This window comes from Melozone crissalis, unplaced genomic scaffold, assembly GCF_028551555.1.
Source record: "Melozone crissalis strain CALT ecotype California unplaced genomic scaffold, PUWL_Pcris_2 ptg000005l_1, whole genome shotgun sequence".
In the NCBI taxonomy this organism is placed as follows: Eukaryota; Metazoa; Chordata; class Aves; order Passeriformes; family Passerellidae; genus Melozone; species Melozone crissalis.
Genome location: NW_026535783.1, coordinates 59,161,696 through 59,189,329, shown reverse-complemented (window position 1 = coordinate 59,189,329; position 27,634 = coordinate 59,161,696). Strand labels below are relative to the sequence as shown.

Genomic DNA, 27,634 nt, shown 5'->3' with positions numbered 1-27,634 from the left:
AAATAATTTTCTTAATACTGTGATTTTCTTTTCTGGCTGTGAAGTCCTCATTTCAAGGACATCAGACTTCAAGGACTTTCAGAATATCTACATTTTAATTGAGTTGCCTTATTACAGAACTTTACAGCTGTTTTAATCTTCTCTTTCAGTTAATTTTCCAGACATTACAACTCTCTGCAGAAGCAAAAATTGATACAAATAACCCTGAGTTATTTATCATTGGAGAGAATACCCTAACTGTAAGTGATAGTTAAGTATATTTTTTCAACTTCTCTATCTTTGACTGTATTAAAGTGATAGTATTTCATTTTCATCGTCCTTTAGGAGTACACAGCAACTTGATTATGTTGAAATAATGTATCATTTGACTATATACAAGTCCCTTAAGCTATTAAAATGTTTTCATTTCAGCCCACTGCTATAAAAACCAGATATAGTTAAAACCTGTAGGTCTTAAATTGTAGAACTCTGAGAAAAAGTCAGCTAGAAACTTCTGAAATTCAGAGAGCTTTCTGTTCATGAAAAGATCAAGATTTGGCTTTCTTGCTGCAATGGAATTAATTTTTATAGATAAATGAGCTCTGGGAAACCTGCTCACAAATCTGACTTAAAGTTTTACTTACTTCTATAAGTGTATGGTTTGAGGTTTCTACACAAATGTTTGGCAAAGTTCTCCAGAAAATAATCTCATTTGTAAAGGAATGTGTAATATTTTTAGCATTTGGAATAGCTGTCATATGGACTATGTGGACACAGTTAATCTCAAGAGAAGTCTCCATACCACTGCTTTATTAGTACTGAATTCTTCTTCCAAGCTTTCTATACACAAACATAAAAAACTCTGGAAAAATGTAGTAGTACTGTGGTAATTACTGTTGTAATAAAAGAGGACGCCTTATTCTCTTAGTCTATCTTGAGAGGAACACTCTTCCATTTGCAGTACTAATTTTAGATTTATTTTTACAGGACTTAATAGCCTATTTTACCCATAAAATAACCAAGGCTATTAAAAAGCAAAATGCAAATTAGTAAATGAGTCAAATATATGTAAAAATGTGCAGCATAGCCCATTCACTGGCAATAGAGAATTCAACTAAATGTGTACAAAGCAGTTACAGATTGGTCTCTCTCACTGTGTGGTATGATCGTCATCCAATACCATTTTTAATCACTGGTTTCTCATGGGTCACTCTATTTTTTGTGAAGAACCTCTAAATAAGCCATTTTGTAATTAGTAAAACCTCCAGTGCCTGAAGAGCAAAGGAAGTATGTTTTCACAGAAAAATTACATGCCAGTATTTGAAGTGTTCTGAGTGCTTCAGTTTGGCATGGTATTATTTCTATTATGAGATGAAGCTCATTACTATACAATGCAAATATTCCAGGTAATTGCACAGGTTTTTTAGGTAACTCATGAATAAGTATTTTTCCACATTTGAAGCATGGTACTGCCAAATCTATGTTACCAGAAGTTCTGTTGGCAGTTTCAGGAGAACTAGAATTTAATTATTCAAATGACAGTTGAAAAATGAAAGTCAGTTCCTCCCCCAGCCATTGAAACATGTGCAACTGGGACTTCTACACCTTTGAGGCAATAGCTGAACAGACCCTGAAAGTTTTCCACAGGGTTCCTTGGAAACCAAGTGGCTTTTGGGGACTTCCAGCCTGACCTTTACTCAACAATCTAGTGCCCTGTGAGAAGTCTTGGTAAATGTGCCAGGTTGTGAAGGTACATTCTCCCTAGAGCAGACACTTCGACACTTGTAGTCAGTACCCAGCACGGTACTTCTTGTCAGGCCAACAGGGATACCCAGTCTGCCCTTCACACTTCCTTGGGAACAGGACAGTACAGAAGCAAACAGAGCTTATTTCCCTTCTTACCCTGTTAATTTAAATAGATGTAGTAGGATACATCCAATTTAATATCTGCCTTACTCATCCATATTCTATATACCCAGTCCCTGGAAAGAACAGGTATTTCTGAAATGCAGTTCATCTCATCCTAAATTTGATCCTGAAAATAACTAGGGTGAATTAGGCTCTTAAAAAAGTCTGTCCTCTTTTGGGAGTCAAGGAACCATGCTGTAGATAAACACCAGATGAGTTGAATCTCAGTCTCATGGTGTCTTACTGACCACAGTTTTAACTTCAGGAAAGATAATTTGTTCTTAGGCATCAATTTTCCTTTCCAATAGTGCCACTTCACTGTTAATCTAATGCAGAAAGCATTACTAGGCAAACTGCATATATGAAATTGGCTTCTTACATTGGATGAACTGGGTTGTTGTTTAGCCAAATAAATGAATATTGCCTTTTGATGCTACATGGGGAAGCTGCTTAGGTATTTTTACGTAAAAGCTTTCACATTTTTTCCAATTTGGAAAGGACTGCCAGCTGGAGGCCAGAATGTTAACCTGCTAGAATCATCACTATGGCCATTCAGTTAGAAAATACACAAAGCCATCCTGCTTTGGTGAAATGAATACACATAACCACACCTAGCACAACACTGGAGCCTTCCAACAGAAATTACTTAAATCACTGAAATGTCAGTCCAGTGCAAGTTTCCCAGAAAGCTTAAGATTAAATTACTCCAGACAAATGCACTGAACAACCACCCTGAGAAAATAAACCATTGTGACTTGTTTTATCATGTTTCAGAAAGGAAAAAAAACTTTCAGCTAACTGCATGTTGTTCCAAGATTAAATCCAAAAATTTGACAGTTCATAAATATTACAGCAATGTCTCTCCAAGAAACTCTGTTATATGTAATTATATATTTGGCTATACCTAATCCAGCTAGATAGGGTATCACCTGAAAACTAACTTCCAGACACTCTATACTCCTCTGGGAGCTCTCTGGTATTGCTTGTGGTTCGGGAAATGTAGGTGTTCCAGAGGTGCTCCTGTTTGACCTATACATCTTGCAGCAAATCCCTGCAGCTGACCCAGGAGAACACAGATCACCATGAGATCTGTCAAGTCATTAGTGGTTTCATAGAAGGTAGGAACAGCAGGCAAAGGAGACTGAGGCATCTGCCCAGCAGGAGGATTGGAATTTCAGCAGATGTGATGGGGTCTGGCCTCAGTGATTAGTGCTGCCTTCTACAGCTGCTGAGCACAGATAACGGGCTCTGACAACGCTTGGTGAAAAGGAGTGCTCCTCCAACAGTCTGATTTTGTGGCCGTGTAAACACGGCTGGTTTACACAGTGATGGTGTGTGGAGCCTTTGAAAGGCCTGCTGTTAATGGAGAGGCAGCTGGCAGTAGAGATTGGCCTGTTAAGCATGGCCAAGAGTGATGAGGGCCTCTAGTCCCTAGCTGGCATGGCCGTGTGCCACAATGCAACCAGACACCCATGGACACCAGGGAAAGGGCTGCAATTGCTTGGTGCATTCCAGTCACTGATCCTGGAATAGGTGCAGTCCAGGCATTCTTGATCATTGGTTTACAAATCCTACCTTATTTGCAGTTCACATGAGCCCCTAAGACACAATCTCTCTGTTTCAGATCCCAGTTACAATAATGAAGCCGGATGAGAAAGCTGAGGTACCAGTAGGTGTTGTGATTGGCAGCATATTGGCTGGACTCCTCTTGCTGTTGGTACTGGTTGCTGTTTTGTGGAAAGTAAGTTGGTACTTATATCTTAAAACCAGAAAGGGATAAATATATTTGGGCTATTTTCTTTGGAATCTCTCTTCTCTAGTGTGAAACAAAACCACATCTGCAGTTTGGTGGTATGAATAATACTGCGTTGACATTACACCCTTGACATATTTTAGAAGGGTTTATGAAATGAGTCCTTATAGAAAGCGGTAAGATGAAGATGTTAAATCACCTGCCAATCATTCAAAACAGGGGCTGTGACATTTACTTTTTTTCCTTTCAACACTGTCTGCCTCCTTCCATAATATCCTATCTGGGCTCTGAACACCCATGATATTCCCAGTGGACAAGGGTGGGGATTATGAACAAGGTGAGAGAGGACATATTTTGGACAAAAGAACCGACAAAAGAAAGGGAAAGAAAGGGCAGGGGCAAAAAGTAAATTACAAAGGTTACATAGAAAAAGGGGAAAGTTTTTCTGCGTGCCAGGCATTGGTGTTTGAAGTGCTTCTTGGCACACCAAGGCATCATAGAAATGTCCATATCTCAGCAGGGAGAAAACTGGCTAATCAGCACTGCTGCTCTAGCATTCAATTGCACCAGGTAGGAGTTTAGGGCCCACCTCCTTTCATTTTAGAGGCAGGAATTGTCTACAAATCAAACTCTATAGTGTATGCGTGCACACAGGTGCATTTTTACCATCACAGTATTTAGTTTTGCTGAGCAATGAATTATCAATGACTGACTGCAATGTGGTGTTATTTTAATACTTCTCACAGCTTGGCTTCTTCAAGAGACAGTACGAGAAAATGACACAGGATATAGAAGATGTCGATGAAATTGCAGAACTCACAAAGGACAAAGACTGAAGATGAGTTACATGGATAAAGAGGAGATCTGAGCCACCAATAGTAGTTGTGATCAGTCAGTTCTTCAGCTGGAGTGCCTTAAAGCTTAGTAACATTTAAACATTTTTAATGAAAGTGTCTTTATAGATGAAATATTTTACAGATTCTACTCTATTGTAAGAGTAACTGCAGGACAGTTTGGTTTTTTCAAAAATGATTTATAATGCCTTTTCTTGTAAATTTTTGCCTTTCAAACAAACTTAACCCTTAGAACTGGCAGGTCCGGAGTATACAGTAACATACTGTTCCAGCAGCCCTTCTCTTGATCCACTGCAGAGTGAAACAGAAGAATTTATTTTAGATTATTGTGGAACAGCATCACTTGGTAATTCAGTTGACAAGTACCACATGTGTTAAAGGACATTTTCTATTAAGCTGATGATGAATGTGTGGTGAATACTGCTTCCAGACTGGGAGAAGAAAAGTCATTTTTTCATTGACTAGCTCCATCCTTATTGTTTTAGAAAAATAATTTCCACCAGCAAACCTTTGCTTTAACTAATCTATAAACTGGGAACTGTGTATGAAGATGTCTGTCTGGATGCTACAGGACAACTGGTTGGGCAAAGTCTTCCAAAAGTTCACCATATTTCTTGCACTAAGGTCACAACTAAATTACTGAAGGATATTGTTTTGGGGAAGTATTGTCAAATAGTATGTATAACTGTCTTCTGCATACTTTCTTCCGGAGAAGAAAATAGGAATTTCATAATCACTTACAGCATGTTCTCTGCAATGTTATTACTCATTTTCATCTTGAGAAGCACCACTACTGTTATGCTGGCCTTTATACTCTCGGTCCCTCTGATATCAGTTTGGTCTTTGACATAAATAGGAAAGACAGTCAAGATCTTGCCTTTAATTCTGTAGTGAAAGATTTTGCAAGACTAAGAGCATAGAGTGAACTAAAGGGGATAGTTGACTGAGGACTTATGCACGTTACAAAAGGGGATAGTGAAGATCTAAGCTCTGTAAAATGTTTACTGCACTTACTTCTTTAGCATCTCAGTGCCCTCCAGGAGACCAAAGTTCAGTACAACCTCCTTACCTACCACATTTTTTTTGGTCCTACCTGTTCATGTCTTGATGAAGTTAACTTATGTTTTATACAGTGAAGTACTGTAGTGCTCTGGAATGAGCTCTGAGCACAACACTTGAGTGACTTTGTGTTGGTTACACACCTCAAGTTTATCACATGCTGTTACGCTGCCTGGTTATAATGAAAGCTCAGTCAAGGCCCATGCTGTAAGACTGGTAACAGTGAGGGGAATTGGCCTTTTGCTTGCCTTTCTCTCTCATGCCTGTCAGTTACACTTAAAATTGATTGTGAGAGAAGATGTGTGTGTTTTTTGTATGCATGCTGCCATGCAAGTGAGATTGTCTCCAACTTGAGGTGATTTACTTGAAGAGTAAAACATGCAAATGTGCCTGATTGAGAACACGAAGTCATGCTTTCTTCCCCCCAAAGCTGGCTTGTAATTATGCTTAGGCACTTTTCCATTATTTTTTGAGGGACTAAGCTTAAGCATGTTTGAAAGTTTTACTCAGTCTTTTTTAATAGCTAATCAGTCAAAAGCCAACCATCTCTTTGGCAAATAACAGCTTCATTTGCAGAAACAGCTGGATTATGCTCAGTGTAGTTTTATATGTGTTTTGAATTTATTTTGTATCTATGAAATGTTATGTTTTGGGACATTTTGTTGCGGTTTTTCTAACATTCTGAAAAACAATTCAGATTCTTATATCATTTATCAAACAAGATTATTGCCATCAGCTGAGTCTGTGACCAAAACAAGTATTTAAAAAGTGGGAAAAAAATATCAATTGCATAAATCTAAAGAATAAGCTCCTGACTTGTAGTTGTAAACTTTGAGGGCAAATGCTCTGAGAGTAGAAAGAAAAAATTTGTCTGCCTCAATTCTTATATAAACTTGTGCAGAAAAAAATAACCCCTACAGCCATGTATGTGGGAAGTTCCTACATAATCAGGGTCATGCACTCCAGAGCAGAGAGGGAATTTCACAATACACCAGATGGTAGAATTTTCAATTTCTGGTGCTGCCTACCAGGCAATTCAGGCCTTGACCCAGATTTCCTTCTTCTGCATTCAGTGGGAAGTACAGGTCAATATCCAATATGCATCTTCTTTGGGGATTTAACAGTTTATCAATCAGGTAGCAATGATTCAATTCACTAGTCTTCACTGGGTTATATTTTGACATGGACAATATAATTCTCCTTCCCAGCCTGGACATAATACTGCTTTTCCAAATTAAAGGGGAGACATAGCAATGGGTAAGGTTTTTGTATTCTAACCTAACCACTCCAAGTTACTAGTTTATTTTTCTTTTACAATTAATACTTAAATGGATATTCAGTTTTTGTAATGGGTAAGTCTATTGCACTTTTAAGTTGGCACAACCGCAAATAATACTGGAAATATTATGTATATTTTGTATTGTGTGCAAGGGTTTGGTTTGTTTTTTCCTTTTAAGTTTACTTTTTTAAAGCAGCATGTTTTAAATACCCTGAAATTTTCAGCTTCAGCATGTACTTCTCTTTGTGCTTGCAGCAAAAAAAGTCAGCAATACCTTCAGCAAACTCAAGTTATATCTGATTCTGGTCTTGAAATCTAGCTGCTGATTTCCTGAAGTACTAGAATCAAGTCCAAAATCTGAGTAGGCTTCATGTGAGCCTATGTATAAAATTGGAATATACATGAGAGTTTATGATAAAGTTGACTTCTAAAAGCTAGCATGTAAGCTCTGTGGGAGCAGGGACTGTATCACTGTGGTGGCCTGTCTGAGGGCCTAACAGCATTACTGCAATAAAACCCAAGACTACTGCTGAACACAGACTCATTTATTTTTAGACAGCACCCTAAAGAGAACCAATGCTACTGAAAAAGCGCTGCATAAAATGGGGCCAAATATGGCTTTGTCCCAGTAGCACACAGTGAGAACCTGAGGGGATGACTCTGCTAGGTAGACAAAGACACTGCACCTGAAGTCTTGCAGTTCACAGTCCAGAGTGAAACATAACCAGTAAGCTGGACTGTACTGTAACCCAGCTCACATAAGCGCAAAATATTTGTAAAGCTCTAGCTGAGTAGATGGTGTTAAAACATTACCATGGCCAGGCCTTCCTATAAACATGGGCTTATTATCACTGCTATCTAAAATCACATCCCATTCTGCCAGTCTCTGCACTTTATGTATTTACAGAATTGGTCAGCAGTAGCTTTTCACAACTCTGGCTCTGGCTATACCCCACCATATGTTGGAAAAGCTGAATTCAACTTTTCAGCAGGAACAATGTGGCAAAAGAAGAGAGGGAGGAACTTGGCTATGAATAGAAAGATGACAGGAAGACAATATTGTCAGAAAGTACCACCTGAAAACTACACATTTTTACATAGCTTTTAATTTCCACTTTCAATTACTCCATACTTTTACCAGTGGTACATAAACACTTAGGTTTCAGGCTACCAATTTTGACACTTCCATCATAGAATATCAGATGAACCAAATCTTAAGGCACAAAGTTCCGTCTTTCAGCAAGTCTTAATTGTTTGCAGAATTACGAGCTAGATTCCTTATACAATTACTTATGTATGTGCTGGTTTTGATTGGGGCAGAGGTGCAGTAGCTAGTATGGGGCTGTGTTTTGGATTTCTGCTGGAAACTGTTGATAACTCAGGGATGTTTTATCTGTCAGTAAGCAGTGCTCATAGTTCAAGGCCTTTGCTGCTCTTCACCCCACCTCACCAGCGAGGAGGCTGGGGGCGCATAGGAAAGTGGGAAAAGGACAGAGATGTGACAACTGCCCACAACTGACCACAGGCAGTCTGAGTGTTTGGTGTTTGTCTTCCCAAGCCACTGTCACATGCAATGGAACTCTGCTTTTCTGAGTTTGACTCAACCTGCCTGCCAATGGGAAGTGGTGAATGCATTCTTTTGTTTTGCTTTGCTTGCATGAGCAGTTTTTACTTTCCCTATTAAACTTCCATCTCAACCCATGAGACTTCACACTTTTCCTATTATGTCCCCCATTCCACTAGTGGCAGTGTGAGTGAATGACTGGGTGGGGCTGAGTTGCTGACTGGGGTTAAAGCCCATCCAAAACGCAACTACAACAAAAGATTGCAAATTAAAGACTAAAAGAATTAAGGTATGAAAATGCATCTCAAAATCTATAGCTAATTACCTCAATTTTTTATTGCCTGTGAAACTAAATGAAGCATTTTCATAGCTTTAAAAAAGTTGAGTCCTACATTTTAAGTGAACCTTTTTGTTCTCAGTTAATCAGTCAATTATTTGTGTGCAATCACAGGTTTTAGTATGCTAGCAGTTTTTAAAATGTACTTGCCTCTTAAAATAGTCAAAATGGAACTTTTATAGAAAGGACTGCTGCAAAGATAGATCAGGGTGCTAATTTATGGTAAGTTGATACAATCAAACTTTATGGTGTGTTTGTTTTTCAAAAAACTGGTCTAAGGTGCTCAAAGAAACTGGTAATTTATAGTCATCAGTCTATTCTGAACTCTTTTCAATCACCTCCACAGGACAGTTAATTGTAATTAATGGCATTTAATGCTCAAGGCTATTTTTCACAGCATTTTAAAAGGGAAAGGGCAGCACTGTTTGCTTTAACATCTAATTTGTTAATAATTAGATTTACCAGTTCTTCCTTTTAATGCTTCTGAAGCAACAAATGAATGTGCTACTCTATAAAACTACAACTTAGTTGGAACAGCTGTGCATAAAGTGAGCAGAGAGAAAGGCCAAAAATCTAGTTCAAAGTTGAGCATCTAAAGGCTTCATTCCGGAGAGCAGCAGTGCCACTTTCATGAGCAACAGCCAAAGTGAGGGCCTGTATTTGCCAGCGTGGGCAGCACCTGAGCTCAGCCATCTCTCGGCTGCCATCTCCTGGGGAGGCCCCTTATAAAACAACCCCTTCTTCCCCCGCCCCACTATTCCATGACAATCCATCAGCTGCTGTTTTCATCGTATGCATCAGGCTGAGCTTCTCTTGAGAACAGAGCACAATGCTGAAAATCAGGAAAGGAAACTCTTAAAATCAATCAGTGCTGGTACATGGATGTTCAGCCAGACAAAGGGGTGGATCAGCGTATTCAAATTTTGCCAGCCAAGACTAAAGCATCTTTTCAGAAGGACAAATTATCGCTCTGAAGACATGCACTTCCACAGACAGCCCTCATCTGGCAGATATCTACAGGAATCACATGGTGACCCTCTGGGTCTGTAGCATTTGTGTCTGGGAACATTGCTTTATGCACCAGAGCCACCAACTCAACACAGCTGGTCTCATGGAGAGGTGGGATTAGCCTTCACTCTGGACAAGGAAGAGAAACAGCTGGACTCATCCCAGAAAGCTGGGTCTTCCTTGTAGACAGATGTGCAGTTGTCTATCATCCCACTCAATGGACCTCACCATAACACAGAGTAGCCCTCATCCAGCACTGTAGTTCTGCATGTGTGGACAGCAAGAATTGCAACAACGTCTTTTCTTAACACACATTGAGACACTGCTGGGATTCATCCCTTGGCCTGGCAATTTGTAAATGCTTCTGGGACACTTCAGACACAGCTTAAGCATTTATCTCAGAATACAGTAATCTGCCCTCTTATGATAATACTGCCCTAGCAGAGAGGGTAGCCCTACAGAGGGAGGCAGAACACTGAGTTCAGAGCATGAACTTAAATTTCAGTGAGATACATTTTACCTCTAATTAGCACACTATCCCTCCCAGAAACATTTCCATTTCGCTTTTGCATGCCAGCTGAAGAACCCAAAGTTACACAAGACTGATATATCATTGTTCCAGAACAAAGCAGTACTTGCCTCATGCACAGCTAGGGACAAAAAATGACATTTCATTGTCTTTACCATGGCAGCATACACACATTGTAACACTCAGCTGTGACTCAGTACAACATCTCTTCCATTCATTGTTCCTGGTCACTGTGGGGAAGTACACAATTATTCTCTCTTCTGCACCCTCCTTCCCAGCTGCATTGCTGATGGGGAAGGTGCACTTAAGGTCACCCTGGAAAAATGTTCCAGGAGACTGCAGTGCTAGAAAGGCACTAAAGAGACACTACTGCAACTCTAGAATTGCCCATGATCATGGGGTCCCAAAATGGTAACTAAGATATACTATTGATTTTCTGTGTCAGAGCACAACACTAGTATGGAACCACTGCATAAGTTTTACTTAATTCATAAAATTTCCACTGAAAAACAAGCTAACATTTATTTTTGTGAAATTAATACACTAATTAGTTGCATAGTAACAGCAAACTTAAACATGAAAAAATGAACACCAAGTATGAAAAATTTCATGTATTTCTTTCTCTTCTAAAGTGAAAAATAATTCTTTCACAAGGCAAGTGATTGTGCTCAGTATTCTGTACAACTCCCAGGAAAAATGACATTCAAACAGCAGAGGGCTTCTCTCCAACCTCCAAAAAAACAAAAAACTCAGTCTTGTACTTGACCACCTCTGCCTAGATAATAGGGCCCACATGGTTTGTAGAGTGCGTTATCTGTAAACATGCAAAGAGCAGCTGCTGTCCTGCAGATGAAGGCCTGACTTCCACTGAGGAAAGTACATCAATGATTTAATAAGCACAGTTTAATAATGTTTCTGCCTGAAGCTGTATGTTTCCTTACAATTTGCTTAATTCAGATACAGTAACTAAGTATTAAAAGTGATTAAAATCCCCGGGGGAAAAAAAACTATCATGACCTACTTTCCTCAATTTACTTTGTGCAGCTAGAAGTTGTTAGTAGATTTTTGCAGACACAATAAAATATAATATACAGCTGAAGCTTCACTAGTATGTGATGTAATGATTACAGAATCAAAGACTGGTTTGTGTTGGAAGGGACCTTACAGATCATCAAGTTGCAACCATCCTGATATAGGCTGGGACACCTTCCACTAGACCAGGTTACTCAGAACCCCATCCAGCCTGACCTTGAACCTTCCCAAGAATGGGGCATCCACAGCTTATCTGGGCAACCTGTGCCAGTGCCTCACCACTCTCAGAGTAAAGAATTTATTCCTATTATCTGATCCAAGCCTACCCTCAGTTCAGCTTAAAGCCATTCCCCCTTGTCCTTGTGAAAATTCCCCCTCCAAACTTATTGTAAGCCCTGTTTAGGTACTGAAAGGTGATGTAAGGTTTCTCTGGAGCTTTCTGCAAGCTGAAAAACCCCAGCTCTCAGCCTGTCTTCATAGGAGTGGTGTTCTAGTCCTCTGATAAACTTACTCGTCCTCCTCTGGACTCATTCCAACAAAACTTCTTGCACTGGGGGCTCCAGAACCAGATGCAGTGTTCCCGTAGGGTCCCTTGAGGGCACAGCAGAGGAGCAGAATCAAACCCTTTGACCTGCTGGCCCTGCTGCTTTTGGTGCAGCCCAGGACAGAGCCAGATATCTCAGCTGCAAGTGCACATTGCCAGCTCATACTGAGCTTTTTGTTCACAAATACCCTCAAGTGTTTCTCCCCAGTGCTGGTCTTGATCCATTCTCCCTCCAGCTTGTACTTGCGATTGGGATTGCCCTGACTCAGGAGTATGACCTTGCACCTGAATTATAAATAACTATATATGATATAGGAACATATATATGAGCAACTGAGCAAATAATTTTGCATTACCTTATTTTCCTTCACTTGTATCTACCTTGTCTGCACTGATAATGACAACTAGATAACACTGCCTCCCAGCATTAGCAGAAGTGCCATACACAATGGGACTTTGAACTCTTAGCATCTAAATACTACCATGGCACAGTAGGATAACAAATAAAATGACCTTGCTCAGACACATAACCCAATATTTCCAGAGAAACCCAGGCATATTATGTCAGTTCATTTAACTAGTTTTCGAAACAGTAACAAGAGAAAAACTGTAATAAGATTAAATCTGAAATGTGAATATAAATACATATATGAATTGCAGTAAGTTCAAAAAAATCCCTTTTCTTTGAAAAACTATTCCATTTGATGACTTTTAATCCCCACACATATTAAGTCAAATTACTGAACATAATTACACTATAGTTGCGTATTTGTAGTAATAGCTGGCTTGGGTTTTTCCTCCTGCAGCAACACACAACTACACAACCAAAAAGTCACTTCAAAATTTTGTCTAGACATCATTAAGTAGTTACATATTGGCATGTTATTGTTAATGCAATTCTTTTTGCTGGTAGAGTACTAGCTTTAACTTTGTATCAATCCCTATCCATATTGTTTAATTCAATGGACTCATAGAATCAGCTGCACAGTAAAAATCTGTGAGACAGAGCTACTGGAAAATAAGCACTACTAAAAATTTAATAACTCTGGGGTATAGTTTGTATTTCCTTCTCTGTCTGCACTAAAATAGTTTATCTACTTCAAGTAGCTTTCGTGTTAGAAGAATGTCAAAATAGCATAAAGTTTGCAAACTTTGTCTGCAGTCATATAAAATTAAACCTCTCTGAACTTTAAGACTGAAAAAAATGCAATTGTCCTGTGGTGACCTGTCATGCAGACAGAGAACACAGACTACCAAGGTAAAAGAATTAGAACAGTATTTATCACAGAGTAGTCTAAACCTTGCCACAAAGAATTTTAGGGAAGATTCTTTTAAAAACTGACTCCATGTTAAAAATGCACACAAAGGCAATTCCAAAGGACAGTAAAACCCCTAATTAATCCTCATTCATTTCACTCAGTCCAAACTAAATTATTGAAATTGAAACATCTGTTAGAACCATTTAGAAACAGAGAATCTCTGTAAAAACTCAAAGGTAAATATGCTCATTAGGAAGAGTAACACTTTATTTTCAAAGAAGTACAATTATTTTTCTGAATTTGCCCAAAAGCATTCCTTGTTTTCTTTCCAAGAATATTCATCCTCATAAATCTCCTGTAATATAAACAAAGAATGGGAAATGTTGTGAGTCTGCTACATACAGCTACAAGCCAGGCCAAACTGAATAGCCATCTCACTATCATTTACTGATCACATCAGGACTGCACAGCACTTGGCTGGCAAGCACAAGAGAGGGCAGCACGCTTAGAACATATGGACTTGGCTGAACCCCAGGCTGATCCCCACTGAATTTAAAAGGGCCCACCTAAGCTGAAGTCAATTCAACACAGAGATCTAGAAGAAATTATATAATAGCTGTAGAGTACACAGCATTCATGCTGCTATATTAACCTACTGTACCGTTGTTTTAAGACAAAAATTTAGATGTAACAAAATGTCAATATTAAAATAAAAATTACATTAATACACTAAATACACTACTGATAGATCTTAAGGACAGACTGGATTACCAGCAGCAGTCCAGTCCTAAGCAGCAAATTCTGAGTCCCTGCTTATTTATTCTGAGAGAACTTCCATCTCCTCAGGAGGTATCAAAAAAGTGAAGTAATGCGTGGAATATCACTGTTAACCACATACCAAGTTCTGCCAGGGAGAGGAGGCAGAGATAATGCTCATTACTCGCATGAAACACTGAATTTATACAATGAGGCCCTTTCTAGACCTGGGCTTCTCCACACACTGTTGTGTGCCTATAAAGCTTTGGGACTTCTGCTCATTGTGTGCTGTTGCTTAGTGCTTTTTGCTTTCTCATGGCCACAGCAATGAGGGGCAAACAGACAGGCAAGAAATGCTCCTGTTACTTCCAAACTGCAATGCTGTCCAAAGCAAAGCTGATTCAAATTCTTCCATAAGCCTGTGCAGAACTGAGTTTTACTACTCAAAAGAGGACAGCTCAGGCCTCCTTCGCTTTCACCATAGGACGGTTTCAAAATAAAGAGGAGCTAGATGGTACAGGTCCAGGAGAACCTTCCAGATGCTCTACCTGCCACAAATGGGCCTGGCTGCAATAGAGGAAACTCACTGGTGCTAAACACTGACAACCCATCAGGAGCAGCTGCTACAGCCTGGAATGCTGCTAAGGCAGCCCAGATGTCTAAGACTAGCACAGGCCTAAATTCAATTTTGTCCCTAAACATACCTTTTTCCATATAGGAACAGATGCTTTTAAGGTATTGATGCAGTACATCACTGCTTCAAGGGATTCTGCTCTGTGCGGAGAGGAGACTGCAATAATTACACTTGCTTCAGTTATTGGAACCACACTAGGGAGAGAAGAGGAACAACAGCAGCTTTAGCTAACACTTAACATCAAGAGCACCCAAAAGTTGTAGCCATGTCACGTCAGTATTCTGGCCACATGCTCTCCTGACTCATTCATACTGAGCAAGTGTCAAACCACATCCAAAAGATTATACACTTTTTAAAAGAAAGAAAACCATAACCAAAATCAGTACCAGATGTTAGAATTCCACACTCTAGAATAAATAAACCCACCAGACAGAGGCTTTTTTCTTCTATTCTTTCTTTTTTTAAAATTAAGCCTATGGAATTAAGAGGGGGAAATTGTTAACTTGTAACAATGCATAGGAAACTCATTGGAAGCTGGCTTAATAATGAACAATAACAAATTAGAACAGCCAGTTCTTACCTAAAAACCTAAGAAATCATCTCAATTTGCATAAGAATTTGTAAAAGAAGAAATTAATTGCCTCACACTATGCAGATTTTGTAATGAAACCAAATTTTTGATGAATTCTGATTTTAGATTCTCAAGTTTCCTACTTGGTGTGCTGTGTTAAACTTAAGAGAAGCACAAGGTTCTGTGTTTCTCCTTGCAGTTGTAGCACTCCCAAAATCTGTCCCCCAGTCTTCCCTCTACAGTCAGACTCCTTCAGCCCAGTCTATAGGAAGAAATCTCAGCCTAAATGCTTTGACCTGCCCTCATGACAGCCACCCCCTCTGCTGACTATAGAGGAAATCTAGGGAAACCACCCCTCAGGCCTTTTATCTTAGTTACTCTTTACAATCACATCCCAAATTCCTTCAGGATTTCTGCAAATCCTGCTAGTTTTAGCAAGAAATCTTCTCTGAACTGGGAGGGCCTAAGAGTATGTCAGACACTAGTATTACACAATTTGAATCAAAAGGAAAATGCTTATCCAAGACTCAAGGAACAGGAGGCTCTCTCAGAAGCATGGCTGGCAATTACCATGCCCCACAGCCTTAGCTTCCAGACTTTTTGTAGCATAAATAGACTAAAATCTGACAATAAGAACATTCTGCAGCCCCTCAACAGGAGAGAGAAGAGAAAAAGAAAATGCTGCCAACTTCACACCTTTAAAAAATAAAGAACAAAATAAACTAACAGCCTCCCCTTCCCTGGAGTGAAATATCTCCCCACTTTCAAAATATCACATCAGCATGAAAGATCTTTCCAGGCTAAGTGTGGACTCCAGTAAATCCTACCAATAAACACATTTTTGAAAACAAAATTTTTGAAACTTAGCTCCAGAGCAAGAGCTTGATCCTGCAGCCAGCTTTGCTGCACTATGGTTTCTAAACACTCTTGCGGGTTCTGCAACTATGTAAGCACAGCCATGCAGCAGACAAGAACTGATATTCCAGCTGCAGAAGAATGGGGTCTGGACATACGTACCCAAGTCTGTGGTGCACTGCAATATGTTTGACTGAAGGCCATTTCTGTCTAACATCTCTGCAGATTTTCCTTATTTCAGTCTCTGCCATTGAAGTATATGCTTCATATTCTAAGTGAATCACTTTTTTTCCTTCAAAATTATTTCTTGTAGTACCTAAACAAAAATGATTTATCAGCTAAAAGCAGTGGGCAAATGAATACATATTGTATCTTTATAATACACATTATATACTACATTAATACAGAGTAAAAGCCGAGGATCTCTTGCTATGGTCGAGGTCAGCACTGTGCAAATATAAACAACTTCCCTAATCATGGCTGCATAATGAGATTATTTGAACAAGATAAATCTTTACTATAAAAGGGAGAATTTAGTTTACACATTACACAGATCTGCAGCCCACAATACCCAAGGTTGGGACATCTTCTGTGGTAACTGGTAAGGTTATATAAGGTTATTATGGCATTTGCCCATATAATTTTTAAATTCCCAGTATTTAGGAGCCTAGTAGCACTAAGGTTTAAACACAAAGCAGTTTCATATGTGTGCCACGTACATTAAGCACTATACAGAGCTATCAGCCTGACCTTCACCAGCTCACTGGTAGAATAGTACTCCACTTTCAACTAAGACCTGAGTTACAGAACTTCACATACAGGTGTGGACATGTGGTTGTCACAGCCACAGTACTCCATTTCCCACCCTGAACAAGTTGTATCCCAAGGGACAGGGGAACAACTCCCAGGCAGTTCTCTACTCCAGAGCTACTGTTCTGTTTAGTCCTATGATAGCCATATCAGCCAGAAAGCTCCACACCACTTTAGCCCATGGTAGCTGTTTAAGAGCTGCCATGGTCTTGCTCTACTAATTCAGAACCTGTTTTCTAAACATAATGGACTCAGACCCGGAACTGATTTATTTGAGAACTACAAGTCTGGGATGTGGACAACCTAAGTTACATTTATTAGACTAGTAACATAACTAGTGACTTAGCTCACAGATATTAAACTCACCAATGAACAGAGACACTGCCCCACAGTATGGTGAAACAACCAGCTCTGACACTTCATCTACAGAGAGCTTTTCAGACTTGAGCTTGATAAAATCTTTTGGCACATCTTCGTTTTCTTCCATATCACAATAGAAAAACTGAAACCAAACAGACTCTGTTGTTGTTCCTGAAGATACTATCATCAGCCAACTGCTTTTTATCCAGTGCTCATGCCCCAATTTATGCACAACACAAGGCACTATCTGTTTGCCCAAGAGACTAGTCTACATGTGAAATTCACTTCTCAGCAGCCTCACTGAGACAATATTAACTGCAAATAACAAGCAATTACTTGGTTTTATTGCATACATATTTCTTTCTGATAGGAAAGTCTAGTACAGTGGGATAAAACTATAATTAGTCCAAGGCCCTGGTTCAACAGTACATTCAACCAGCACAGACCACTGTGTAGTGCTAGTAAATCTGTGGTGATATTGTCAGTCCCTCCTATTTATCTCATCAAATCAAACAGTTTAAAACAAAGACTTCTGATAAACATGGATTAGAGTTCTAATCCTTAAGTTGAGTATGCTCTCCAGGACATTTAGGTACTCATACTATGAGTCTGTTACAGCCACACAGAAGACACTTCTAACTTACCTGAGTAGAAGCCAGTCATTAGATCACCTAGGAATGAGAAGTAATTTGATCAGCAGCAATGGAACAAGCTGCAGTGAACAGATGGACTGGCACTTCAAAGTGGGCAAAGAAATGAAGCTATTCTAAGGACACCTTTTTAACAGCCACAAACCAACAAAATTTCTAAGCAGCAGTCAATTATTTTTACTTTATTATCTTTTCTGTTTAAAAGCAGCAGGAAATTTTTCATTATTATCTTGTTTAAGCAAGCTAAGTTTCCACTGGTAGGAAGAAACAACCAGGAAAGAGTAACAAGACCTAAAACCCAGATTCAAAGCAATGCCTGACCTCCCTGGCAAATGTCTTCCATTTACTGCATACAAGTTAATCATTTACTAGTACACTGGCTTATAGCTTCTGCTCAGCACCACTGCACTCACCAGACGGAAACACAAGTTGGGTTTTCTCAAAAGAGTACTGGGGTGGAGGGAGAGAATTGCAATCACATCTTCAGACCTAAACAAGAAAAGGTTCCTGTAACATCACACAGAATTCATGAGGTATTTTAGCACAACATTACACTCCACAGAAAACTAGGCAGTAAGTGATACCTACCTAACAGAACCTGGGCAGGTTCAGCCTCCACTAATTGGTGGGATGATGGCAACCTCGTCTCCAGGCTGCAGGACCAGGAGCTGATCTCCAAGAAGCACGTACTCCTGCCGAACAGCAAACACCACTTGATCCCGGATGACAGCAAGCCTGAGGGGGATTGGAAAGAGCACAAATAGGTTTCTAGACAATGTCTGCGTCTAATCATGAGATTTCATTAAACAGCAAACTGGTGCCCAGTATTGGGCAGCTGAGGTAAAAACCATGGAGACTTACACAACTTCACTTCCAAGACACTGTCAAAAATACAACAAACACACACCTCCTAATCTTGGATTTTCTTGTAATGGCTAAAAAGAAATTAGATCAGTATAATTTTCAGAAATCAGGGATTGGATTTGTCATAGGCCTATGTTAGAACAAAACCAATCCATACCAGACCTACTTCAGAAGCTTACAATAAGAAAGTTGGTAACTCAAGAGGCAGCAACTATCCAATTTGGGATTAGAAGGAAATACTGTCTTGATGCAGTCTGGCAGGACTGGAGCAATTTTCTTATGCATCAAGAAGCATTGTGGTATGTGTTCATAAGATCTCATGAAGATTCAGTAGTCAGAGAGTTGCTCTTGTTGTGCTGCTCAGACTTTGTGAGACTTTGGGTCTCTTGTACTTACAGGTCTGAAACCTGCTATTGATAAGGAATAGCAATAGCACAGAACTAAGAGAGCAAATGTGATGTGTCTTCTGGCAGATCTTCTACATATTTTTTATGTGAGATATTGCTGTGAGAGTCCATGCCTCTGGATATCATGAGGCAGGGAATCATTTCTATGACTAAGTACAATTACATAGCAAGCATGAGGGCTATAGCAGTAAGACAGGAGAAAAAAGAATTGCATTTTAATTCAGATGTTTTGCGGAGAAAAGCAGAGAACTTTACAACTTTGTCAAAGTTGTAAAGTTGGTATGTTTATTACAGCGCTGGACGCATGTGGAGATCGCTCTTTTCAAAAAAGGCATGCGTACTTTTGAGAACTTCAGGTCTCTTTTTATCTCTTTCTTAAATACATATGCATACAGTTTCATAATAAGTTCATACATATTCATTTTTATGGCTTTCGTTTGACTTTTACTACTAGTTCTTTTTTATCAGAAAAAAATTTGAGGTCAGGTTGACTTGCCTTTACAGCAGGCTCTGACTCCTTCTATCATCTTTTGTCTCTTTCTCTTTATTTCTGTCTTTCACTGAAGTAACTTCACTGAGCTTAGGCTTTGCAGTCTGGCTAAATAACTATGGTTTCTAACTACAGACTTAACTTAAAAATGTACATTTCACTTAAATTAAAATGGATTTCTATCTTGGAAAATTTTCACTTTGCTTCACAGATGACACAGGTATGATAACAGTTCTTCTTTGAGACTACAAAATCTGGCATAACCAGCTCAGCTGTATTGCCTAGAAACAAGTAAGCAGACCAAAAGAGTACAAGTAAAAATCATCTTGTTTCCTACCAGCTAGATAGATAAAAGTAGTCAAGGCACAGGCTGAGCAAAACACAGTAGCACTGATTCAGAGAACAGACTGAAGGGAGGGATTATATGAAAGCAAAGCAAGCCACTAAAGAACTGTGCACTACCATGAAACTGAAGTGCCCATTAGAAGAGCAGGCTCTAATTAAAGTCCCTTGCAAGCTAATTAGTTAGGGAAAATGTGTCGAACAGAAAAGCACAGTCATGTACGCTCAAACTGTAATTTGAATATCCATTAGCAATGTGAATAGAAGTCTGTGGTCAATGCCCTACAATTACATTGAGTTTTTCCAGAAAATTCTACTGCCCCAAGTCATCATTCATAAAAGGACAAAGTTGACAAATTACAGCAAAATGACCAACAGTGCTGCTGCTGCTTCTGACACAGACGAAAAGGCTGCAAAGTAAAATATATGCATTCCCTACTGCCTCTAGCACCCAAACACACTTTATTTCAATTCTCTGTGAGGAAAAGGTCCCTGGACCAGTGTTTTGTGAAGAGTTTCTCACTTGGAAACAGATACCAATGTTAAACAGTTCATTTTTTTTTCACAGTGTTTGAGAGGATTTTACTAAAGAAAGACTTGGACATCTAAGTCCAAAGTTATGGTAAGTCCAGAGCACTAAGCACTAAATCCTGAGGACCACAACCTCTTTTATAATTTCCCCTTTTTTTTACCCCCTTCTATCTCTCCAAAATGGTGTCCCACCTTTGTCCATCAGACTCATTCTTGACAGGACTGAGCACCTTCCCTCAACTTTAAACACAGGAGACATTTCTATTAACACCCCCAAGAGCACCAATGCTGCTGAGACCCTTACAGCATACACAGAACTTTCTCAGGACCAGACTCCTTAAGAAATGCAAACAGCAGTGTTTCAGAGCATTGAAGTGGCTGACCATAATTGCTGTGTCAGGCTGAGTGGCTGGAAGCCTCTGGGGGCTTCAGTTCCCTTCCTGACCTGGCTTGCAGAGTGTGCCATAGGCTCAGACCAATGTCTCACAGCACAGTTAATCACAGAATCAATTAAGTTTGAAAAGCACTCTGTGACCATGGCACAAAGTCCAATCTTCCCTTAAAAAACTTCAAGGACAGTGACTCCACCATGTCCCTGGGTAGTTCATTCCAATATCTTTGCATCCTTTCAATGAAGAATTTCTTCCTAATGTCTAACCTAAGCAATTGGAAATACCCACATATTATAATTTATTTCTTATTTATTGTCCTGACCCTGCATGATCTCTCCTTACAACATCTCACCTTCTCCACAGACCAATAACATGGTAGTTTTCAGGTTACCATACCACAGTCCTCCCGGACAATGGACCATGTGTACTCTCAGGCCCAGATTTGGGTACCTCTCCTGCACCTGGGCCTTCCTTGTGTATACAAAAAGCTACAACACTTCCAACTGTACAAAACATTTAGTGTTTAGGGTTACCAAAAGAAGGTAACACCATTGGTTTTGTGCTGTTGAAGTACTGCTATGTGTTCCAGTCCTATGCTAAATACCGAATTTGCATTACAAAAAAAAATTTTACAAATCCACGTTTCTTTGTGCCTCAAGTGTACCTCAAGGGGAACTTGCTGCATACCTGGGGTGGACCTTGACGATCTCCTCCCAGAGCTGCAGAGAGGTGATCTCCCGTGGCACCGAGAGGGTCTCGCAGCGCAGCCCCGCCAGCTCCGCGCTCCTGGCGAAATACAGCACCGAGACCTGCCCGGGGAACAGACAGCGCTCAGGGCCGCGGGGCCTACCCAGAACACCGCTCCCAAAATACCAGCACACGACCAGAACCAGAGCGCCAAGATCTCGATGCCGATCGGCTCAGCCGCGTCCCTCCTGTCCCGGCTGTCAGGACAGGGTGGGGAAGGAGGAGAGGGCGGCGGGCGGTGAGTGACCGCGGATCCGCGTCCGCCGCCCAGGCCGCTCCCGCTGCCCATCGGGGCCAGGGGCAGCGGGAGCCCTGCCGCCCTGCCAGGCACCGGCCGAGCCTCCGGCCGGACCGGCCCCGGGGTCGCCGGCTGGTGGCACCTACCTGGCAGCGCATGGAGCCGCCGTCCCGGGGCGAGCAGCCCTCCGCCGCGGGCCCACGGCGGCGCCTGCGCCGGGGCGAGAGGCGCCGGGCCCGGACCGCCCCCTGCGGCCTGGCCGGGAGCGCCGCGGGCCCGCTCCCCCTGTCGGGCCGGGCACCGCCGGCTCCTTCCCCTCACGGGTGGTGGCGAAGGCGGGAGATGGCGGGGCTTTGCCCAAAAACTGAGAGTACAGTGTTGAGGACGGCACTTTACAAGCCGGATTTTCAAGGGGACTCGCAACCCCGCACGCACCGGGATTGCAGATGTTCGCAAACATTACGCGTCCGCAGCCTGACGTGTTAAACATGTACTAAATGCGCAGGACAGGTAGAGTTGGCGTGTAAAAGCCACGGATCCGTTTCAGTGCTGACACAGGATTTCAGGGTTAGGGCCTGTTTCACCTCTGCCTGCAGTAACTGAGCAGGGTGGGAGAGCGCTGGCTCTCACCGGGGAGTGGAGAGTGACACGGGGTGTGTAGAAAGTGCTGCCGAGAGACCCACAGCAGTTGTTCCACACGGCATAACTGTGTGCCAAAAGTTCTCCTTGTGGGTGGCCAGGGTTATTTCTGTAGTGTTTGTCTGGTGACACTCGTAACCTCACAGCAGTAATGGAGGAGCTCCTCCAGGCAGACAAACCAGGGGTAAGTCCACAGCCATTAGCAGTGTGGAGAAAATCATTCTGCCAACGCCCAGGGTCCACAATGAGACAGAGAAGTCCTGCAATAACAAACTCTGCTGAAAACTAGGGAGATCCCACTGGGGCATAACCATCTAGGGTCTCTCCAGTTTTTAGCAGACACAGCCTCCATTTATTCTAAGCACACTCCTGCTTTTGGAGGGTGAGGTACTAGGAAAATACAACCTTTAAGAGATCCGCATACTCTACATATCTCCCCTCCAGCATGTACCCCCACACCCATTCTTCCAGAACCTGATTGGTTCTTTCACGTTATCTAGTTGTTTGTAAAGGCATGGACACCTATTTCTCCTACCATCAGTGCCATAGAGTTTATGGGCAGTAATTGTGATTTGCGCTGGTGGTCCTTAAATTGTTAAGGCTGGAAAAGACCTCTAAGATCATTGAGTCCAGTTGTTACCCCAGCACCACTGTGTTCACCACTAGTCCATATCCCTGAGTGCCATACCCACAGGTTTTTTTAACCCTTCTGGGGCCAGTGATTCTACCACTTTCCTAAGCAGCCTGTTCCAATGCCTGATGACCTTTTCAGTGAATTGCTCTTCATATGAAAACTAAATCTCCCCTGGTGCAACTTGAGGCTGTCTGCTCTTGTTCTGTTGCTGGTTACTTGGGAGAATAGACTGACACCACCTGACCACAGCTTCCTTCCAGGCAGTTGCAGAGAGTGATAAGGTCCCCCTTGAGCCTCCTTTTCTCCAGGACAAACACCCCCAGCTCCCTCAGCTGCTCCTCACAGCACTTGTGCTCCAGACTCATCACCAGCTCTGTTGCCCTTCTCTGGACAAGAACATCAGTCCTTCCTGGATGCAACACTGTTAGTAAAAAAAAGAAGAAAAAAAAAAAACAAAAAACAAAAAACCCCCACCCATACAAACAAACAAAAACCCCCAAGAAACCACCAACAACAAAAAACCTAAGAAACTCAAAGAACTAAAATGATGTCTGAGAAAGGAAGCAGACTTTTCTGCGTAATAATTCTTGCCTCTGAGTTACAAAAACAATGAAAGTTAAAGTAATTACGTTTTCCAAAAAGTGTGTGATAGAAATACAATCATTTCTGCAGAGCAATTGTATTGCACCAGTTATTTGGTACATTGTGTCTTAATCCTCTGCTGCGAGGAACAAATAAGTTACTTTTTAAAACTGTGTTCTTTTGTGAATGATTAACTAGTGTTACAAATTGAACTCTCCTAAACACAGCATGTGTCAAGAGAACAAAATAATTGCTTTCTTTTTTTCTGTGGGCTAAGTAATTTTGGATCTATACATCTTAGATGGAATAGATCACTTTGACATGGTGTGTGTGACCCAGCCAGTAGCTAGCAAGTGGCTGGCACATTTTTCCCAAGCAAAAGGTGTACCATAATAGGTGTTCTTAGAGGGAAGTGGAGGAGTACTGGCCTCAGCTGGAGAAAATTAGCCTCTCAGCCCAGAAAACGGTGAGCTTTGAAGGATTTATCTGTACATTTAGGGTTAAGACAACTATGGAATAAGGAGAGATGGGTTACTGACAGTGAATTTCTAGATTTTCTTTCTTTGATGTTGAAGAAATAACTCACCTAAACCAATTCTTGAGTATTTTCAAAGGATGGATCAGTCTCCAGCTCTGCATTGTAATGATTTAGTTAAAGGCAGATTATGTGCCTAGGAAGCAGAGGAATAGTGTATGATTTGTGACTCTTATGGTCCCTTATCTATGTTCTTGAACAGCTAAGAAGCAGTTAAAAGTTCTTAATCAAAACCAGGAATTAAGATGAGTTGTAGTATTAGTGGCTAAAACAAATTTCTCCCTAAAAACCTCTTTATTCTGGAAGTCTTATCTTCCAGGAACATCAGCCTCAGCAAGAGGTGGGACAACTACACTGCTTGGTTTGCAAGAATGAGTTTTATCCAGATTGATCTTGTTTGATTGTTTGGTTCTTTGGCTTGTTTGGTGTTTTGGGGGGGACAGTATAGATACATACCTAAAATTCAATAAGAGATAATTTTATAGCTCTGGAGGAGATATGCTAGCTCTGTAGAGACCAGGATTCAAAACTATCCATTATTATATAGACTAGGTCTATATCATATTCCCTTAAAATATTTCCTGTTCTGTGTCCTTTTGTCAGGCACCATTTTCTTCTTGGACCTTTTGGGTTGGAATATGGATATCTGCAATTTATAATATCTTGTTCTGTTACTTCTTGAGTCTATTATTTTCAATTAAATCTTGTCCTAAGTAAAGGGGCCTTTGCTGTAGCAGAAAGGTGTGTATGTATTCTCTCATGCCAATATGTACATTAGCCAGAATGTAGTGTATGTACATTTTCAGAATTTATTTCTTTCAGATGTCTTCAGTTTCAAAAAAGTTATGTTATGATGTCCTCCAAAACAGGTGTTTCTTATTCCACTTCATAACCTTTCTTTGTTTTAACAATGTTTAATACTGAAAATTCAAATTTTCCTGTTTATGTGGGATATCCTTGCACTTCCAAAATAGCAGCTTAAAGAAGTTCAGTTCTAAGGAATATTCTAGATAGGGATGTTTTACCTACTAATTTCTTTTTAACTTACCATCAGGAAACTTTGAACTTTTAGATGTAGCTAGGGTACGCTCAGGCACTCTGCTTACAGTCTAAAGCACTAATTCTGCATGTGATGTTGAATAGAGAGAGCCACAGCAAAGTCAGCAATACTTAAATAAGTGCACTACTCTGTCTGCTAGTCCTAAGTTAATTTTGTAACAACTTAGTACAAGAATTGGTACAAAATATGACTGGATGCACTGGGAAAACCAAAGAGGATTGAACTGGAGACATGTTGTTAATCTTTAAGCCTTTTCACCAATGATTTACCTAATGTTGCTGCAGAAAAAAAAAAGTCTCTCTAGGACTGCACAAGACTGTGATTCTCTAATTTCTAGCAGATTTTCTGTTTCCTTTTGTTTTCATTTTAAACATTTTCTCAGGACTGTTTGGTATAAATCATGAGTTGCTGGTCTGAAGTTCAGATTTATACTTGGGAAATCTTCAGAGAATATTTTTTACTCCAGTTTTGTTGTTGCAAAGAATTTAGGCCATGTTGATGTCAGACTTGAGTGCTTTTTTTTTTTTGAGATGTTGATGCATAAGATGTTATTTAGAAGAACAAAGAAAATTCCTTTACTTCAAGCTTCCTGAAATAACTAGGGAAAAGAAAAATTATCACTCATGACATGGAATAACCCTTCATTACCTCACACACCCTTCATATTCCTTGGACAACCAGCCAAATCTGAATTCATTTTAGTATTACATTTTTGCTACTGAGTTCATTTGAGAAAAACAAAAAAACAAAACAAACAAACAAACAAACAAAACAAAACAAAAAAAACCAACCCCCCCCCCCCAAAAAAAAAGAAAAAAAACCCCAAAACAAAACCAAAGGAAAAGAAGGGAAAAACAAACACCCCAACCCCTCCAAAAAAACCCCAAACCCGAACAACCCCAAAAGTAATTTGGAATAATCTACAAGGATCCAGAAGTCAAGCAGGTACAGGAGAAATGTCACTGTGAATTCCAGTAATTCCACTGAATTCAGGTCTGAATTTGGCATCATACATGTCAACACTGGTAATAATCTGGAAAATATCTTCCTGTTTTGGAAGGAAGGAGAGCTGTTTCTTGAGTTTCCATAGTGGAACATTTGAGGGAAAAACTTGAAAATATGAATCTGTCTGAGACACTGTGACCTCTAGGATTCCTGTGTGTGAGGTATATGTAGCCGTTTGACCAATGTATTTAACATTTCCCTTGGCACTCTTTGAAATTGTCTATTACAAAACAGATGGCGCAGTAGTTACTTTTTGAAGGGCTAGAAGAGCAGGACTACATCTGGAATCAATCTTTAGCTCCCTAAACCAATAGATCACCCAGTTTTAAGAGGGCCTTCTAATATAATTGCATTGCACAAGTACAGAGAAAGAATACACAGCTTTAAGGCAGAGTATAAGCAGTCCGGAACTATAATTCATGGGGACATAAGTCTTTCTGTTCAGCTGTCTCATTTATGGACAAGTTTTTCTACAAGAATTTATTTTTATTGAGCAACAGCAGTAAGTGAAATGTGTAACTTCTTCAATGAGATTTTAAAAATCCACAAATTTTCAGGGTTTGTATAAAGTATTTTTCCTTTTTGTTGGCAACTGCAGTATTCTTAGAGAGATTACTTCTTTCCTTTTTATACTGTCCTTGCCCAAAAAGGTAGCTCGAGGTTGTATTAAACTAGAATGCACACCATCATCATCACACATCTATTAAACTAGAATGCACACACATCATCATTCGAGTAAAGCCAGTTATGGAGTTTTTGATGATTATTAAGTCATACAACACATGCTCCGAAGAATGATGGGAAAGGGCATTCAGGATTGATGCTAGCATAAAAAACTATTTCTGCAAACTGCAATGCCAAAGGAAAGCGCAGGTTTTAACCCATAGAACCGCATATTTGAAACTGTCTTGTACTGAACTGCCTGGCTAATATTTGATCTGGATTGTCTTAATACTTAAAATACTAAATGTGTCATTTGTCTTGGAAAAAAAAAGTGTTGTCAAAAATGCACTGCTTCCTGCAAAGGTCTTGAATTTCTGTAAAAAAGTTGTTATAGGGCAAGGAATTTGGAATACTATCAAATTAGATATCTGAAATAATGTTTAGAAAGATAAAATTGGTCTTGTATTTCAGTAGGTTTGTATGCCATTCTGTCCTTTTGTAAAGCACCTAGAACAGGGAGACATGAAAGGCTGGCAGATAAATAGTAGTTGTTGCTTTGCATTCCCAGATTGTTGGCACTCTAATTATCATAACGTGTAAGAATTTGAAATACTGTACAAAGTAAGAAGCATTTCAGAATATCAGTTTTTCTGCAGACAGTGGAAATTCCCAGGAACTACTCAGATCTGTAGGTGACAGATGAAAATGAACAAAACTTCTGCTAGTTCATAATTTGTAATGTCAAATTACAGATTGCAGTTACC

The 27,634-nt window shown here is 40.2% G+C and overlaps 2 protein-coding genes across 6 annotated transcripts in view; one reads left to right on the top strand and one right to left on the bottom strand.

Annotated features, from left to right (window-relative positions):
- ITGA2 (integrin subunit alpha 2) overlaps window positions 1–8,538 on the top strand; it is a 68,429-nt gene extending 59,891 nt beyond the window's left edge. The window contains exons 28-30 of the mRNA XM_054283128.1: window positions 150–239; window positions 3,512–3,628; window positions 4,387–8,538. Coding sequence (XP_054139103.1) covers window positions 150–239; window positions 3,512–3,628; window positions 4,387–4,476 — 297 coding nt within the window. The 3' untranslated portion in view covers window positions 4,477–8,538. The remainder of the gene's footprint in view (window positions 1–149; window positions 240–3,511; window positions 3,629–4,386) is intronic.
- MOCS2 (molybdenum cofactor synthesis 2) overlaps window positions 1–21,980 on the bottom strand; it is a 119,845-nt gene extending 97,865 nt beyond the window's left edge. For 2 of the 5 annotated variants that reach the window (XR_008483461.1, XR_008483439.1), the window contains exons 1-3: window positions 21,899–21,980; window positions 21,455–21,576; window positions 18,330–18,476 (exon numbers count right to left, since the gene is read on the bottom strand). Coding sequence is in view for 1 of the 5 variants with exons in the window: in XM_054283131.1 (XP_054139106.1) it covers window positions 18,350–18,476; window positions 21,455–21,576; window positions 21,899–21,910 (261 nt within the window). In the remaining 4 variants the exon portion in view is untranslated. Of the gene's footprint in view, window positions 1–17,147; window positions 17,234–18,154; window positions 18,249–18,329; window positions 18,477–21,454; window positions 21,577–21,898 lie in introns of those variants that run through there. The other 3 variants (XR_008483445.1, XR_008483433.1, XM_054283131.1) reach the window with 3 other exon arrangements.
- Window positions 21,981–27,634: the final 5,654 nt, after the last annotated feature.